At 38.6% G+C, this 18,782-nt stretch overlaps 2 protein-coding genes across 8 annotated transcripts in view; one reads left to right on the top strand and one right to left on the bottom strand.

Annotated features, from left to right (window-relative positions):
* bnc2 (basonuclin 2) overlaps positions 1 to 12,093 on the top strand; it is a 214,697-nt gene extending 202,604 nt beyond the window's left edge. For 5 of the 6 annotated variants that reach the window (XM_044113353.1, XM_044113354.1, XM_044113351.1 and 2 more), the window contains one exon: positions 9,239 to 12,093. In XM_044113353.1, the coding sequence (XP_043969288.1) occupies positions 9,239 to 10,028 (790 nt within the window). In that variant the 3' untranslated portion in view covers positions 10,029 to 12,093. Of the gene's footprint in view, positions 1 to 6,035; positions 6,110 to 9,238 lie in introns of all 6 variants that reach the window. The other variant, XM_044113356.1, reaches the window with a different exon arrangement.
* Positions 661 to 13,458, bottom strand: LOC122829103. 2 transcript variants are annotated; one of them, XM_044113359.1, is made up of 4 exons: positions 13,371 to 13,458; positions 12,377 to 12,428; positions 12,087 to 12,275; positions 661 to 2,525 (listed from the first exon to the last, which is right to left on the bottom strand). In XM_044113359.1, the coding sequence occupies exons 1-4, from the start codon at positions 13,422 to 13,424 to the stop codon at positions 2,404 to 2,406; spliced, it is 417 nt and encodes a 138-aa protein (XP_043969294.1). In that variant the 5' UTR covers positions 13,425 to 13,458; the 3' UTR covers positions 661 to 2,403. The 2 variants fall into 2 exon arrangements, with proteins under 2 accessions (XP_043969294.1, XP_043969292.1); XM_044113357.1 differs by lacking the exon at positions 661 to 2,525 and adding an exon at positions 3,592 to 4,371.
* Positions 13,459 to 18,782: the final 5,324 nt, after the last annotated feature.

Raw genomic sequence — 18,782 nt, 5'->3', positions numbered from 1 at the left:
GGCCCTCTGGATTATTTTGTTTGGATTTTTACAACTCAGATCTAATTAAACCTTTTTGTTTTCAGATACCAGACTAAAGCATTTTCTTTTATCTACAATGTTTCTGCCCAACGTAAAAATGAGAAGAATGAACCCAAAACATGTTGGAGAATATTTACCTGGAGTTTTAAACTGACCCTGCTTACATTTCTGTCAACAATAATTCACAGATTCACTTTGCTTTATTACAATATTGTCTATTTAGTAAATTATTCAAGAGATAAATACAAACAAATGTCCTAAGAAATACATTTTACACAATATTGTGGCAATCGAGTTTTCTCATCTCGACTATTTCAAGCCTTCACTGCAAAAACAGAAAATCTTAACAAGTATTTTTGGTGCAAATATCTCAGTGCTCTTGAGATCCAACAAAACTAACTTACAGTAACTTTATCAGCAACACATTGGAGTTAATAAATCAATAATTCCTTAATATTGATGAAAACACACTAGTTTCACTGGCAGATTATTTCACTTTTAACAAGAGAAATATGTCTCACTACAAGTCAAATTATCTGCCAAAGAAACTTTTTAATCAATACTAATGAACTATTGACTTGAAACAATTTACTATCTACTTGTGAGTTAGTTTTGTCTTATTTTAAGCGTGCCAAGATATTTGCACCAAAAATACTTCTTTGTGTGTTTTTGCAGTGTAATGGCAAAAAGTTTGGACACCCCTGAGAGTCTGCTTTAACTTTTCTCCTCTCCAAGAAAATCTGAAGACATCCAAAGTTTTTCCTGTCATTTTCTACTTCGCCCATCTTCTTTCAGCCAAACTGTTTCAACTTCTTTTGTTGCTTGTAACTGAGGACGCACCGCCCCCCTGTCGAGATGCCTCGGTTACCACCAGCCTGCACAAACACGCTCACACTTTCAAGTTAAAACATTTCTTTTCTTTGGTCTCTTTTCATTCTCAAATTGTGAAACACTTTGCTTGCAACATCTCCTTTAAAAGACTGGATGAAATCTAATGTGAAAAGCTGCATTTTTTCAGCTGAAAAATTACAAAATGCTGACGTCTTGTCAGTGTGAATGTCCACAGATCTCAATTTATTTATTAAAAACACATTTGTTAGAGCAACAGGACACGAGTTTGAGCTTCAAACATGAACCAAAACAATGAAAATCAGAGCAAACAGCCAGGCTTTGAGACGAGTCCATACTCATCAGATCTGTCCCCGGATAATCCTCTAATGACATAATGTGTATCTGAGAGCAGTGGAAGCAATAAAACGGGAATATCACTTAGCTGCTTTCAGAGCATCGCCTCTGATAAGAAACTACGGGTTCGGATTTATTCGGCACAAACTGCAGCTTGAACGTTGATTGCTTGGAAATTTAATAAGTTCATCTAATTCCTTTTTCTTCTAATCAGATGTTTGTGCAGCAGGGACAGTTAATAAGCTGGATACAACACTTCATTTCACTTAAATAGTTTTGAGAAACAGATGAAATCAGTCTTTTTGGATAATTTGATGTTTGCGTGTAAGTGTTTCAATAAATCAATTAATATGATTTCAAAGATTTCCATTTGCATGCTTTTTATCTTTTCTCTCTTTCTACAAAAAAAGTAACAAAAGTCTTCAGTCTGGTGCTTTGCTCTCAACTACAAGCACAGTTTTGTTTACAGGGGCTTCATTAATGTTATTTTTTGTTTTATTTTTGATATTTAAAGTCCAGTTGCAGTGTTAAATGCTCATCAGAATTTGAAGTTTATTGATTGAGAATGTTTTCTTGCATTATTGTGCCGATACTTGAAAATATCCTCAAAACAGCAACGTTATTCCTTATCACGACAACTTCTGGGGCAATTTATCATCCAACAGAATGTGTTATCCTGACAGGACTAATGATTACAATTAAAAATATAAATATAAAAACATGGCAAAGTTACAGATAAAACCCCGTATATAATCAAAGCTGTCTAATATACAATACCTGTAAAGAAAACTCAGAGCTGATCCCGCAGTGAACGGACGGGAACAGAAAAAGGGGGAGGAGCTTCTGTAACTTTCAGTTACTGGTTGCAATGGTAACCACCAACTGCCAGGGGCCGAGTAACGTACGGTGAAAATGGTGTCAAAACAACAGTTTTATCGTTGAATTGGTCATCGTGACGGGTCGACTCTCGTATGTTTGAGCCTCAATATTAATACACAAAACGCAACAAAACAGTAAATGACGCCATCTTTGGACCCGTTTACCGCTCAGTCTGCACTGTTGATAAATAAACAGCAGATTTCACGCTGTAAAACATCTGTGCTCACTGTAACACACTCAGTTAACGCACCTTCTGGACGCGAGGGTTTTAAATGAAGAAGGTTTATTTTAGGGGGCTCGGAGAACCCAGATCTGTTTTTACCCTTCCTTCACCTCCAAAGGCTGGACATGTTTCCGTGTCGCCGCGGTGAGCAGGTGTCCTCCGTCTTCCGCGTTCCCGCGACGCAGCCGCGCGCAGCCCGCCGCCCCTGCATGCGCCGCTGCAAATGGAGAGAGTGAAGGTTAATTATGTTGGAAAAGTCTCTCCTTCCTCTTCCCGTCTTCTCCCCTCGGTCCCCTCACGGCATGTGGGCTCCGAGTTCGGGTCTCCTAAACAAAAGGGCAGAGAGAGAATACGTTAGCAAAAGCCACTCCAAATATCTGGTGAACAAAAAGACATCACTGCCGATTAAATTTAAAGAGAATGCAGAATAAAATCCTCATTCTTAGATGAAAAACGTATAGAAAACCCACAACTTGTTTTATGCATTTTTAATGAGCAATTTAATTTGAAGTCTATGCTGTTTGGAAAGTTGAATCTTTCCTAACAGTAGATGAACATCAGCAAAGATTATTATGGTTAAATAAACTGAAGCTTAATGTTTATTTCAGATCTTTGCAAGAACAAAACAATCAGCAGGAGAGACAACGAAGCAAAATAAACAAATGACTTAATATTCAAGACATCGCTGCCCTTTATTCATCTGCTTCATGCATGGATGTAAACATTTACTAAAACTAAACATTATATTATTGATAACTAACAGAAACACTGTAAAAACTATTTTAAACTAATTCAATTAATAACTAAACTAAACTATTATTACCCTGCAGAGCAACATTATCACAGTTAACCAAAGCAAATAAAAACATTAAATAACTGAGAAAAACTAAAACTAACTGGAACTATATTGTGCATTTATAAAGCTAACTAAAACATACTGAAATTATACATATAATATCCTTTGTTTCCGTGTTTATGAATCTATTTTTTAGTTTTTTGAGCAGATGATAAATTAATATTTTCTTTTTCTTCCCCACATAAGCAGTTTACGCCAACTGTCAGCAAATTACGTCGCTCCGTACTTCACCTGGTGACAAAATGGCGGCGGCACCAGTCAGCTGGTTGATCAGCAATAATTTAATACATCTTTGAAAAAGTATTATCTTCTGCTAAGTGGGCCTGTCAGAAGTGATAAATGATGATATTGTTATTTTGGGACCATTTTCAAGTCATATAAGGAATTAGAACATATTCCCAAAGATCATTAAACTTTAACACTGGAACTGGATTTTAAATATCCAAAATAAATAAACAAAACCAGTTAAATGAATTATGTCTCTTTGGGACCAAAGAACCAGACCAAAGACTTTAGTTTTCAAATTTTTGGTGGAAAGAGAAAAAAAATTGAGAAACAGTACATCATGGAAATAATTATTTTAATTTAATTGATTTATTGCATCAGGCTAAGACACAATCACAATACAACACTTAGTAGTCTGAAAAACCTGTAACTACTGCCAGAAAAACTAGCAAAAACACTGTAAAAACTAATTAAAACCTACAAAATAGAGGTAAAGTATGCTGAGAAACCCAGAGCTATTATAGCTGTGCAGCGGAGTGATGAATGTGGGTAAAATCCACGTCCTCCCACTCACCTAAGAGCTCATAACAACGCCCCGAACGACAGCGAAGACAAAGGAGCGGCGGCGTCAGTTCGACACCTCGCCGCTCTCCATCTCATTTACACATTACGAGCCATTTAGACAACATGAGCACATTTAGGTACGAATCCGCGCACGTTCGCTCCGACACGGAAACCAGGGGCAAGGGCCATGAGATGAACCTAAAGATGATTAACGGTGGCTGGGACAGAAAGGCTGCCTCCTCTGCACGGCTCCCTGCGGAGGCCTCCCCCGTCTGCTGGGCGAAGATGAGACTGCCGAATTGGTTTGCCAGCCGCATTACCGGCCAGCAGGGAGGCGCTGGGGAGGCAGCGGGGGGAGGAAGATGAAGCGTACTGAAGAGGAGTGATGGAGGAACGGAGGGGAGCGGCGGATCTAAATCTGATAAATGAAGAGAAGAGGGCATAATGTGGCCGCAGTTCACTTATCCTGACAACACAAGTTAAATCGAGGTCATTAAAATGACCACAAGCTGCTTTTTTTTAGTTTTGTAAATAATTATAGTAAAATCTTGTTGAATTTTGCTTACAAGTTCTTGTGAAGAAGCAAACTGGTAGTTTTAAGATTTCTATTCATTTAAATAATGTGATTTTCATGACAGAGTATTAGGGCCGGACTAAGAGGTTGTTGCTTTTTAATTATGAGAATAAAGTCATTAGTAACGTAAAGCCATAAAAATGAAAAGAAACCGTCGTTTTAAAGGTCAAAGCCTCACTGGACACAATCGTTTCAAAGTCTTGATACGGATCACGATTTAATGCTGATGTGTAAAAATATAGAGTTTTTATTTACCTGTTGAACTGATACACATTCATAACTTCACACCAAGCGAAATTTTAGGTTTTATTAGTAATTTACGTGTCTAAAATTACTACTTTATTCTCCTGATATTTAGGCTTTCTATTAGCAATACTATGTGTTTGTTATTGTAATATAATATGATTTAAATCTAGTAATATTATGATTTTATTCTTGGATTATTTTGGATTTTTTGCTCCAAAATAAAAATAAAGTCGTAAAAATACAAGAATAAAGTCCGATGACTTTATTCTCAAAAGTTTACTTTCATATTGTCACGATTTTATTCTGTAATTTTTTTTTGACTTTGTTGTCCACGACAATAAAGTTGTAAAAATACAAAAAAAAAAAATAAATCTTACAACTTTTTTTTCTTTTTTTTACAACTTCAGTCTAGTAATATTTTGAGTTTATTCTTGTATTATTGTGACTTTTGTCTTGTATTATTTCAGCTTCATTGTTAATCACAATAAAGTCACAAAGTAGGAGAAACATTTCATACAACTTTATTCTCGTCATATTATGAGTTTATTCTCGAATTGTTAAATCTTTGTTCTCATATCATTTTGTTTTTTCATTTTGGTAGTTTACAACTTCAATTTTATAATTTTACGTTTATTCTCATAACAGTATGACTTAATTCTGATAAGACTTTTTCTCACAATATTAGAACTTTATTCTTGCAATATTAGTAATTTATTTTCATAATACTATGACTTTATTCCTGTATTTTTCTGTCTTAGCCTGGCCCTCACACTCCATCGTAGACACGAGGTTTGCATTTCTATTGTCTGAAAAGGATTTTAAGCTTTACTGCTTGACTTTAACAGATTAATTTAGAGCTTATTAGCAGTGTGAAGGTGTTTTTATGGACATGGAGATGTTGTTGCAAAGGGCCTGCCTACCTGAGCATCATTACCAGCACCCAAACAAAAGCCTGTGGCTCCCCTCAACACTCACAGCAGCCCAAACACAGAAAACACTGATAATGATCCATCGCCACATGGCTCTCCGTCCAACATTACACTCATAAAGAAAACCATATGAGGGGAAAATATTGTCAGTTTTCCACTGAGACACAGGAAGGTTTGAACATGGTGCAGCGACAGCCACGGCCGATCAATTCTCCACGCTCTCCCTCTCCCCCATTCACAATGCTGACGATGCTCGAGTGGACGGGCTCCAGGTTGCTTGGCTCACAGAAAAGAAAAGGGTCCCTGAAATGAATGTATGTTTACCTCTTGCAGGACAATGTCGGATAGGGAAGTAAATAATTAAAGGAAAGGGACCCTTTTTGACTGCATCAACCCTGCCACTGCTGGTAAGCTCTACAATCCATTGTGACTCCATGTTTTGCCCATCCTGCCCAGGATGATCTTTTATTCTTTTCTTCCGTTTATTTTATTGTGTTTTACACACATGTGCCCTCCCTGCATGGAAACCCTTCACATTAAAGGCACAGCGTGTGTGAGAGGAGCAGGCCTTTTATATACTGACTGCTTAAGTTTCCTTTCTGTGTTTTTATGCAGTTTTTATTGTAACGTGGGCATCTCTCTCCTCTTTTTCAAAGTTTCCTCAGCAGCTGTGAAATTGGAGTTCAAAAAGGAATTAGGCCTGTCGTGATAACACATTTTCCTGGATGATAATTTGTCCCAGAACTTATTGCGATAAATGATATTATTGTTGTTTTGAGGCTATTTTCAAGTAATCTAATGGTCATGGCATAATAATGTGAGAACAACCAATCAAAGATCAATACCTTCTAATAAATATTTATCACTGGAACATGTTAAATATCAAAAATAGATAAACAAAACAACAGAAACAACAAATAAAATTAACTATGAAGTCTTTGTAAACAAAATTATCCTTAAAAAAAGGTTTATTGGAGACCAAAACACCAGACTGGAAACTGTTATCATCCAGTTTTTGGTAGAAAACACCACTAAGTCATTCTGATAGATCTTAATAATTGATTAATTATTGCGACAGGCCTGCTCCCTGCACTGTTTAGCATGGCTTTGTGTGTTAGCTCCGGTGTCGCTTACTGTGTCCCGACTTCAGCATGGTTTGTTGCTGCGTTTCTTTGATCAGTTACGTTTTGTTTGAAGACAGGGATTAGAAAAAAACCTCATCTTAATTAATTCCATCTTAACGCGAAGACGTGTTCATCGAGGTGCTCGATTAAACCACCTCTAATACTCAACCAATGAGATAATGCTGTCAGGGCCTCCTGCTAATATGCTATCCAGTTCCCCTCGATGATCACATTACCTCTGCTCAAATCAATTGATAAACTCCCATTCAATATGGTGGACTATTTAATTGAGTCAGAGTCTATTGGATTTGAGGGCTGAGCAGAGCAGACATGCTGACAGTGGTAAACAGTAGCAGGATGCTCTGTCTCTAGCTTTCTGTTTTTATTAATCAAAACAATAGCTATAATGTGGAATAATGTTCAGATATGTTAAGTTTATTAATTTTGCTTCAATGTTCAAACTTTCTTGTAGTATTTTTAAGTTTTAAAGTGGTCAGTTGCAACCTTTTAATCTTTTTTGGACTGCAATCTGCTAAAACAATAAAGAACCAACTGTGATTAAATTTCTTTTTTTTTTATTTCCACAATAAAATTACTCTAAAAGTGCAGCTACTATTTTTCTACATCTATTTTTCTTTTTTAAAAATATAATTTTCCATAAATACCAACCTCCCATTGTCTTTATCTTTTTGTTTTCTTTATTTTCAACTCAATAGAAATAAAATGATGGTTTTTAAAAATGTTAAGAGTTTTTCTGTAGATATTTTTCAAAAATCATAAGATATCTTTTTTCCAAAGGTCGTGTCACATTAGCTGCTCTAAACGGCTTTTATTTAGCAAAAACTAGAGTAAAAATGGCTCTTGGGATTGTGAATGACCTTTGACCTATATAATTCCAACTGAAGAATCATTCATAAAAATGTTACATCCAGTTTAAAATTTAATCTGCATGTCAGTTGAAATTAGATATTTTATCTCTATTGATCAATAAGGATTTCAATTTAAAATTTTACAGGATGTGATTTATATTATATTATCACATGATACAGTAAAAGATGCTGTAAAACATGATTTTACTGATTTGACAAAAAACAAAACAAGACATAACTGCATAGACTCACATTATTAGCGATTAGCACTGTTAGCATTTGTTTCTGTTTGTTCCACCCAGAAGCTAAAGCTGCTTGGGAACCTCTGGTCTTGGCGAACTGGACCCCAATCTGGTTCCATAAGCATCCAAAGATGATTTATGTGACATAAAAATATATATTTATATTAGGAAACCTACTAATAAACCTAAATATTTTTTGAAAAGATGACGATGAGTGAACACTTTCTATTGGCTCCAGAGCTCCTTGCAGCATCTTTTTCCTGCAGTAGTAATTATTGAAGTGTTCGGTTAGCGCAACCTTTTGGCTGAAAAATAATAATAGACTTCATGTCAGTGAAAGTGAAAGTTGTGGGAATTCAATGTCTCCATGCGTCTCTAGTGGCTTCTCCACTAAAGACCTTCAGGGTAATACAGGCGGTTCCCGGTGAGCCGACAGCTGATAGCAAAGAGCAAAGGGTAGACGACGCGTCGCTCAGGTGTTTCCTGGCTGCTGAAAGGAATTACTTGCAGATATTGTTCATTTGACAAAGAGCAAACGATTTGAAAGGCCTTTAGAGAATCTCTGATCAAGACAACTTTAAAAGAAAAAGCCCCTGAAAATTTCAAACTTTGCAAAGTGCCATATTTAAAGGGACAGTATCATGTAAAATATATTTTTTAGCTTTACATCATGTTGTAAAGCCAGGTATGTTTTTGATGTTATCCCCTCATCAAAAACATACCTGAGGTGTTGCTTTGATTCTTCCATCCATGTTTGAGAAATCTTTTAATCTCCACGGCAACCATTCAGCTGAACAAAACGACTGGGTGGACCTAGCCCCGCCTCCAAGACGTAGCTCCACCTCTGAGCTGCAGTTTCCAAGATAACTAACTTCCCTCATTCAAATTCAATTCAAATTCAAAAATACTTTATTGACCCCAAAGGGAAATTAAATATTTTTGTAGCTCATATTAATAGAAAATTTCTTCAGTTATTCATCTCCTTCAGACTAGCCAGCAGAAATTAGCAAACAACTGAAACTACATTTACAGATCCTCATAATACTTCTCAGGTAAAAATGCTGGTAAAGGGTTAATAGAGGAGCCATGTTGTGATGACTTCCTGTAGGGAGAGTTTCAGAAAGAGCAGGAGCTTCTTAAAGAGGCAGAGACCCAATTTCCAAGCATTAAGGCGTGAAGTAAATTTTATATCATTTTTATAACGACTAACGGTAACATAGCTGGTTGATTGAATGCTGCCCCTTTAAAACTGACCGTTTTTGTCTGGGTTTGGTTTCTAACCGCCTCTCTCTTTCCACCAGGCACAGCTCGAACATCAACCTGCACCGCAAACTGCTGACCAAAGAGCTGGACGACATTGTCCTCGACCCTCAACTCACGCCACTGCCCAAGGACCTGCGAGCCGAGTTTCTGGCCAAGCTCTACGCCGGGCACCACATGGGTTTGGACCCGATGGCCAGGATGGGCTTCCGGGGCGCCGCCCTCGGCCTCCCTGGCCTGACCCATAACCCCCTCTCCCACATGAGCAACGAATACCCCCGCCATCCCTTCAACCACGACCTTAGAAACCACCACACCAACGGCCTGTTCCGGGGCCAGCCGGACGACTACATGGTGCTGGACCTGAGCACCACCTCCAGTGTTCAGTCCAGCAGCAGCATCCACTCCTCACACGAGTCTGAAGACGGCAGCGACGAAGGCATCCTCCTGGATGACCTGGAAGAGGATGAGGAGGAGGGCAACAGCGAGGGAGAGGACCTCTCCCGGCGGGCAGAAGGCGGACATCAGGACGAGACCGCAGAACTCAGAGGACAAGATGAGGGGCTGGACTCTTCCTCGTCGCCGTTCCTTCTTTCGTCCACAGGGGGCAGTAATGGCAGCAGCGGTGGGATCCTCTGTAACATCTGCCACAAGGTATACAGCAACAAAGGGACCCTGCGCGTGCACTACAAGACTGTGCACCTGCGCGAGATGCACAAGTGCAAAATCTCCGGCTGCAACATGGTGTTCAGCTCCGTGCGCAGCCGCAACCGACACTCTCAGAACCCCAACCTCCATAAAAACATGCCCTTCTCTACAATTCTAGACTAAATCACGTCCCTCCTGTCTCCTCTGCTCCTTCATTCCTCCTCCATCAAATACAAGCTGTAAGTCCCGTCCTTTGTAAGTCACTGCAAGACATTACTCTCCATGTATAAAATGATTGACTCTAGATGAAGTTCATCGTTGTGTCCTTTGACTTTTCCTTCTTTGGAAGAACAGGATGACGCCAGTCGGCACGGAGTTTACTTTATAGCAAAGCTCCAGGTGATTTTACTCATTAGCCCCTCCATCTTTTTTTGTTTCAATCTTTTACTCTTTGTGTTTACGTCCACGTCCAAAGAATCTGTTCAAACTCTTTATTTGTGACTTTGCCTGCGGAAACAGTAGTACTGAGAAAAAAAGAGAAAAACTTCTTGTTGTATTTGTGTATCGATAACTTTTAAATGGACCCCTTACAAAGCATGACAGCTCCATTTGTAAATAACGTCCCAAGAGGCTTTTTTGGTGTAAGAGTTGTGTTGATGGTTGTTTGCTTCCTTTTCCTCTCTTTTTATTGGATTTATGTTACAGTATAGTACGATAGTTCCATCTATAGGCAAGAAAGAGGTAGCATCCTTGACTCATTTACGTTGGTTTGAATCTGATTCATGGGGAAAAAAACAAGATCACGTGAAAGGTTTTAACTGCTTGTTAGATATTCAGAGGTTGCCAGCATGCTTCTTTTAGGCTCTTACACTGATATCATTCTGTTTTTTTATTTCTTTTCTGTTTTTGCACTTTGCATCTATACAAGGGGAAATGTGTAATAATTAATGAGGATTTCTGCAATGGTGAATTAAAGGGGGGGTCCACGGTGGCTTCGTTGCTGATCGAAGCAATAGTACCTTCAAACGTTTTCTTTCTGCATGCGCTCAGTTTCGAAGCCTCTGAAAAAAACCTGAAATGTTTCCCAAATGACATAGTCAAAGTAAACCCAGATTAAGGCCTAGTCCACACGTACTTCAGGGAAAATAAATTACCTTTCATCCACACAAAAACTCAGTTTTATCATCACTAAAAATTATTTATGAAAACTCCAACCAAACTGGAGCTTTGAGGAAACTCTGTATCAGTGAATCACCGAATTCTGCGGCACATCTAAATGTTAAGGTTGACATAGTCAAGCTAGCATAGCTGACCTACGTCCTTCTCTAACCTTTGCTAACTTGTGAAATGTGATGCACTCGGATCTTGTCTTGTCCCTTTTTCTCTTATATATCAGTCACACGTTTAAGATTTAGCGCATTGTGTTGGCAACTTGACAGCTAAATCCAACGATAGTCATACGTGTATTTGTCCACCAAACAAGCCTGCAGGCGCCATGTTTAACTCCTAACAGGAAGTCATGGTTGTTTTGAAGCGATCTGAATGGCTGATGTAGGTTTGAGCTTTGCGCTGTACTGCCCCCTATGGGTTTGGCGTGTTTAAAACAACAATCAGGGCCGTTTTTGTTTGGGTTTATGTGGATGAAAACATTTCTGAAAACCATCCCATGCATACAATATTTGTTTTTAGAAGTACCCAGATATGTGTGTGCAAGGCCTAAATCTATATTCTAAAGAAAAAAAGGTGAATACGATGTGTTTGTATTTTAAGAAATAATTTGTGTTTTCACAAACATCAGCAGATTTAAATGAAAGAATAATCTTCCAATGAGACCAAAATGCATGAGTTTGCTTAAGAAAAAGCTCTTTCAGCAAGACATTGTCTTTAAAATCACGCACCATTTAACCAATACGATGCACTTGAGTCTTAAAACGTTAACTGTGATTTTTTTTGTTTTGTTTTTTCCACCGCTGAGCCCCACCTTCACATATATTCTGCAAATGTTGTTTTCCTTCTTTTGGTTGCAAAGAGTCCCTCACGGTACACATATTTTAATTAATTGGAGAAAGCAGCCAAAGGAAAGGGTATTTATTAGTGGGTGATGTATGTTGTCTAGTAAAAGTTTTTTTTTTTTGTAAAAACATCTGTTACTCTGTAAGGAGATCTACTCTTACTCGACTGGTGCTAACACACAGTGGTGAGAAATGAGCGTTGTGCTGTACAGTATTAACATCACCTTACATTCACAGCAGTGTTGACTTCCACTTCTTTCAGTCATCCTGCTGCAGACGTCGTGACCCGTTGGGCTGAAACCGCTCATGCGTTTTTTAAGACTCCACCTACAGGAGGCACCCGGTCTTCCTGCGCCTCCTGTCTCTGAGATAAAGAGGAGCTGAGGTTGATGGAAAGGTTGCGGAGGTGGAAGGCTGACTAGGGAGGAAAGGATGACAGCAGCGATCATTAAAAATGTGCTGCTTCCCTGTTACCTGGAGGCATCCCGCCATTCCAGCTTCTTCTGTCTAATAACTCACTTGTCACTTTGTTACACTGCCAGACGTCAAGGTTGCTGACGAGACTGTGACACTGACAGAGGGAGAAAAGCCAGGGATGAGAGTGCGCTCCAAACAATTTAATTTGACTCACTCAATTAAGCTGAATTCAGTTCATCTCTTCATTTTCTGTGCTTATTCTCCTTCAGGGTTGGTAGTAATTTATTTCAGTACTTTTTCTCTTTTTTTCATTCTTCTTCTTTGTCTGTCAGAGCAGTCATTTACCCGTTCCTTCATCCTGCTACTCACTTACCACCTCCACATGCTGCAACGCAGATCCTACAGGGACACACGCTAATAGTGTATGCTTAAGTTCACCGGACGGCCATGGCATAGCAAAAAGGGATGGGTAATTGCCTGTTTATCCCAAGTGAAGGGAAAATTGAGTACAGGAACCCCTGCCTTCTCCCTGGAGTGAGCTTCAGCGAGGCGCTCGCTGCCTCTTCGCTCATCGAATCGCTCCAGCAGAAATAAAAAAAGTGCTTCTGCAGGAACCCCGCTGACAGCTGTCTCTCCAGCACAGAAACATCCAAAGTGGCACACATGCTGGAGAGCAGCCGTCCCAAGATGATACCCTAACCTGTAGTTAGAGGGAAGACAAAATGTTCTGCTCATTTCTTTTAGTAGCAACGTCACACCAGGAAGCTGATACTCCCTCACAAAGGAGCCAAAAAGAAATCATACATCTGACTTTAATACTAGATATTTGTAATAAATTGTTTTTGGGTTAGTGACATCTGAACGCATTTTTCCTAAGAAGAATCCATTTTAAAAAGCAAACTAACTTTAAAAGTCAAAGCAAAAGAGGAAAAAGCTAACATTGAGTATTCCACTTCATCTCTAACTAGAGTATTTTAAATTTTTATCTAGAGAGCATCAACTGTGTACTCCAAGTTTCTTTGGAAATCCCCTCTGGCTGAACCGTTAGCAGCTGGCGGTGGCTAACGGTTAGCTGCTAACAACCGCTAACATTTACCTTGTCTCGGTATTCTCGTAGTGGATCCAAATTGTTCCAACTCTTGTCCCTCATCGCTTCTTTTGTTTTCTAAAACTCAAAATCCCGCCTCACAAACCGTTTAAAGGTGATAATATACAGATTTATAAGACTTTCTAACGCCAAGAAGCAGCTTCTTTATTAGTAAAGTCTGACACAGTCAGCACAGCTGCTACTTCCTGTATTTCGCCAAAATAAGAGTCTCAAATGTACTTTTAGAATGTAAAGCTTAAGTTCTTGGTCTTATAAGAACGTTAGTTTAATTTACCAGTTACACTAATGAGACCGACTTCAGTTTAATGAGAAATGTGTTTTAATTTCACAAGAGCCTGCTTGAGCAGTTAGTATATTCCCACTAGTTAACTTGCTTAACATCTTTAATTGATGTAAATATAAATTAGCTGGGATAAAAGCAAACATACATTTTGTCAGGTATATGAAAAAAATAATTCAGTTAAGGTTTAAAGTGCTTTAACCTTTTGGTAGAATTATGACTAAACAAATCCTTCAACATTCAGCTGAGTCCCTTTAAGAACCCAGTTTTCAGAGTCACTTTCCGTTTGTCACTCTCATTTTCTGTTAGAATGACACTTCTGAGTTTAAAGCAGAAAACAAGATGTCACAGGTATGAGATGGTGTAGCTTAGTGCTCCAAGCAGCCAGAAACATCTGGGAAAACGTGACTGAAGACATTTTGAGAGGCAGAGAGAAAACACAGTATACATGGTGTTTTGGACACGTTATCTGACACACAGGAAATGGAGCGTTTACGCAGGTGGAGGTGGGAGTACCTCCACCAGTTTCTTCTTTCTGATTGTTGATGAAAAATGGCCGCCGGATTCCCTTTCCTTCGAGGTTTTTGTTTGCTCACTTGACACATTCTGCTAGCCGGTGACCGTCCGTTTCACTTAGCGCGCTTTGTCGGCCCAAACCAGCGGAGTGAACCTTAAATATTTGATCAGCCATTATTTCACATTTCCTCATGGCGCCCACAGGGAGCCGGTGTTCTGTCAGATAGCCATACATGTCAGAATAGCATACATATGGTAAGAGCGCATGCGCACGCATGCGCATTCTGCAGGAGGTCCGCCATATTGAGAGGAGTCGTCAGCTTGTCATACGCGAGAAGAGACACAATAAAAAGTAACTAAATAAATTAAATTTAATGATGCTGCAGCTGCAGTAAACTACAAAACACGTCCTAAAACACGCCCTGTTTAAATTCACGTCCCCCACTTCCTTAATATTTTTGGGTTGGATAACATGTCTGCCAACTTGGATAGCATGTCGTGTATGAAAACGCAATTTTTACCCACACTGAAACTGGGGCAAAACCAGTGTTTCACTTTTGAAAAAAATCCTTATCTACGTCATGATTCTATGTTGCTGATTAAATAAAATCATATGGTAATGACAACGTATACATGTCTGAGCTAAGCGTATGACTATCTGACAACGTATGCTGAAACGTATGCAAACGTATGCTGATCTGACAGATATAGCCATCAGTTTGTCATACGCGTATGACGATCTGACAATGTATGGCTATCTGACAGAACACCGGGGACAAAATGGCCGACCTGTCCATTTCCTTTTCTGGATTGAGTGAGAACAATAACAGAGGAGAGGATGATGGGTGCAGCCAATGTAGCTGGAGGTGAAATTTTGGGACGTCATTATGCAGATAAAAGAAAAAAAAACACTTGTTGGTTTGTACAGATCAGAATTTCCTCATCAACTCCAACTGGAACCTGTGAGAATAAAATACTGTAAATTAATAAAATGTTTTACATTCGATTTTCACTCCTTTTTTTGCAGTCTTAAAGTAGAAATAGTTCAAAGAGCTGGTGAAATTAGATTTTTTTTATGTTCGTTCACTCGTGTTTTTGAGTATCCGATGCATTAGTGTCTGTGTTTAAAAAAAGCCCGTGTTACAGCACTCGACAGCGTTGCATGGCTTCATAGTCGCACTGCAAAAAACTAACAAAAAAAGGAAAAAAAAGAGAGCAAAGGATCTTGCATCACTTTGCTGTTAAAAAGGTGACTTTGGAAGCTTCATTGATGCTGTATGTTACCTGCAGAGGTGTTTCCCATGTGCAGACAGAAGGACAAAAATGATCCTTTTTAAAAGACTTTTTCTTTTTCTTTATTTTTAGCCTTCCTTGTATTTGTTTCTGTATCATAACTGTCTATGTTTTTTGCATAAAATGCATAAGGGTTTTGGGATGTAAATGGAATTTTATTCATATTTTGTCCAAATACCTCTTGTAATTTGTATCAGAATTCTTGTACAATTTTTATATTAAAGATTTATCAGTCACTGGCATTTTGTCATGTTTGTGTGTGAAATGCAGCTACATTTAATCAGACACTGTGATTTCAGGGCTCTTCAAATTGCTCCATGATAAAAACAATAATCCACAGGGAAAAGGCTATCTTGACCAATTAGTGGATGATTAGATTAATGGAGTTATTAAAAGATGTTGGGCCATGAGAAGATGGTGCTGCGGTTAGTGAATTAGTGCCTGACGGAGGTGAAATCCCTTTGTCTGATTACAGGGTGAAATCAAATTAAAAAGGGACTGAAGTCAGGATACGTACATTAACAGCAACAGCAAATATGTATCGCCATTTCTTTGGACCAAAGAGCATAAAATCATTTAAATTCAAATTCCATTAACAGAAATCTATAATCTTAATTAAAATGCTGTAATTTACAAACTAAAAAGAGTTATAGCATAAGTGCCATGTTCACTCAGGTATCCAGAAATCAGGTCTGTTTCATCGAATCTGTGAAGAAGAGGGTCGAAGTTTATTGGTCTTAAGTTAGACGCAAATTACGATCCAATCTGTCAACGTCAACTGGTTTTTGGAAACAAAAATCTGTTGTTTCTAATTGGTTTTTGAATTAAAGTAATAATTAAATCCATTTTAATTATTGCTTTATGTATTTTCTAGATTCTCTCTGCAACGCAATTTGAGGTGTAATGGCACCAATTTGGCCTTGAAGCATTGCAACTTTTACTTCTTGCACCTAAATATTCTGGTTTCATCAGCTGCTAATGTTGAAAAAACCCACAATTTTATAATTCTGGTGTTTCCATTAAATAAGAAATGCAGTTAAAATCACATGTTTAAAAATCATGACATCTTATTTGAGCGTTGGAGCAACAAGTCACTTACACCTGGAAGAGGCAAAGCATGGACAGATGTGTTTTCCTAAACTGTTGTTTTCACTGAAGAAATGGATTATCTATTGTCTGTTCTCCACGGAGCCAAACTTTTAAAGGTGCATTCGCAACAGCCATGTTTGAATCTCTTTAATCAAACTTGGTTTCCTTAGAAGGTCCAGTGTTCAGTCGGATCAAAAAGCGAACTCTGGTCCTCCTACAAACCTTGGTCTCAGTTAGGTCGAAGTGAATTCTGGTACGGTTTGAATCCCTATGTGAACGCCAAGTGAACCAGAGGCCGCTCCAAAAGCAGGAGGTGCATTCTGGGTAAATACATCCAGACGTGAGTCTAACGCTAGCAGGAGAAATGATTTCTGGGCCTTCGCTGAAGTCAAAAGTTAAATCCTCCAGCCACTAAAATCTGACGCCACTCCATTTGTGATTACATTTTGTGAAGAAGGAAGTTGCACTCAGTGTCGTCTTCAGAGGTTTTCATGTCGTTTCCTTCAGTAGGTCTTGGTGCAGCGCCACCACAGGCGAGGAGGAGAACAGGTTTTCCAGTTGGTTTGGTTCGTTTGACCCAGGCAGTGTGAAACCAAACCACCAGCTAAAAATTTAGCAAATGCTGCAATTTTGGTCCCCAGTTGAACCGAGTCTACTGAAATACAACATGAAGAAACGGCCTTTAATTTCTGTCTCAAATCTGTTGTGAAATGAATCTACCAGGAAACCAAATTATCTCGGCTTTCCCACATTAAATATCTGGTTTCAGCTGATCATACTCCTCTAACATCAATGTAGGAATAAAAGCAGAAATCAATTTTCTCTCAAGACCAACTGATTGAATAGGTAAACCTTAATCAGAGATAAATTGGAAAAATTTGTGAAGGAAAAACATTAGATTTTATATGTCGGTGCAAGGATGCAGTTTTTTCTATAACTATATTATTCTGAGCAGCATTAATCTTTCATTAATTTTTCTTAGGAAGTGATGGCGAGCAAAAAGAAAGAGAGAGGGAAAACATCAATGGACAGTGATGGAGAGCAGGGAGGAGGGCAAAGATGCAAGCGCAGCAGACACACTCAGACTCCTGAGTGTGGTTTGGGAACACTAAATTAGAAAGAAGACAAAAGGGGTGAAAGAGGGAGAAACTGTAAACAGCCGCATCGATCCAACTAGAGTTGGGCAAATCAAACCATTACGGCCGGATTCTTATGCCCCTCGGTTCAGAGAGATACTGTGAATATCTAAACACTTCCCTGGAAAAGACTAAACTTTGCACAAGCTGGATCCATTTACAGGGATCAACAATCAGGTAGTAAATAGACTGTACAAGACGGTACTGGGTGTTTTAGTTTTTATAAATTTAAATAAAATCTTGCCACATGGGTCACCATGTTGTAGGAACTATGCAAGAAAAAGGAAAAGGAAAAGACGACGTGCATTTAATAACTATAGTTAACATACTGAGGACACCTCAATCACATTACATAAAGTATTTAATGACACAAAGTTAGGTGAAGATAGGTTGAGTTAAATCTGTGGATTACAACCTCGGTGTGGTTGATGCGACAATCCACTAAGATTATAAGCTGCCAATAAACTCTACAGACGAAGAGCAAGTTGCCATTTTGTTTACATTGCAATGCATCTTGGGTAGATAGCGTGTGCTAGGTGTCACTGCGCGATCCGTACCATCAGCTAATTTACACATGTGCTAAAAGAAATACTTTTCAGTTCTTTTTCTAAGTAACTTTAATCATTAAAATAGTATATGATTTAAGGAGAATAATAAGAAACAAAGAAAAAAAAAATTAACCGCGTTTTGGAACAATGCTTCTGAAAAAAAGTAAATGTATGTGCCCTTGTACAAATATCAAACAGAAAACATAATAAACTAGTGTTTTCCAATAACACATGGTACTATATAGTCTTGTACAGTCAAAAAGGTCTTTTTTGTCCTTGATGAGTCCACCAGAGGGCGCACTGACAGTAGCTACTAGCTAACAGTTATTCATTAAGAGAATTATAACATTGTCTAAGAAAACAGGTAATATTGTAACAAGTAGTATTTTAATTCATGTGAATAAATATGTTACTTTATTTGATGTACATTTTCAGAATGATCTGGAAGTGTTTCTCCAGATGAGCCAGAGTGACGGATCCTGAACAGATCGTGATCCGGCCAGCGGGGGCAGTAACGTTCGGTCCTGTCAATTTCAAA

Source organism: Gambusia affinis, linkage group LG04 (genome assembly GCF_019740435.1).
Source record: "Gambusia affinis linkage group LG04, SWU_Gaff_1.0, whole genome shotgun sequence".
In the NCBI taxonomy this organism is placed as follows: domain Eukaryota; kingdom Metazoa; phylum Chordata; class Actinopteri; order Cyprinodontiformes; family Poeciliidae; genus Gambusia; species Gambusia affinis.
The sequence above is the reverse complement of the archived record's forward strand: the minus strand, read 5'-3'. Positions and strand labels throughout refer to the sequence as shown.

What these genes read in the sequence shown, in the direction of transcription:
- LOC122829103 (XM_044113357.1), bottom strand. Translation starts at nt 13,424, where the DNA reads ATGAGGGACAAGAGTTGGAACAATTTGGATCCACTACGAGAATACCGA. An exon ending in TACGAGAATACCGAGACAAG is followed by an intron (nt 12,429 to 13,370) that starts GTAAATGTTAGC and finishes TCCCTCTGTCAG; the next exon opens with TGTCACAGTCTCGTCAGCAA. An exon ending in AAGTCAACACTGCTGTGAAT is followed by an intron (nt 4,372 to 12,086) that starts GTAAGGTGATGT and finishes TTCATTTATCAG; the next exon opens with ATTTAGATCCGCCGCTCCCC.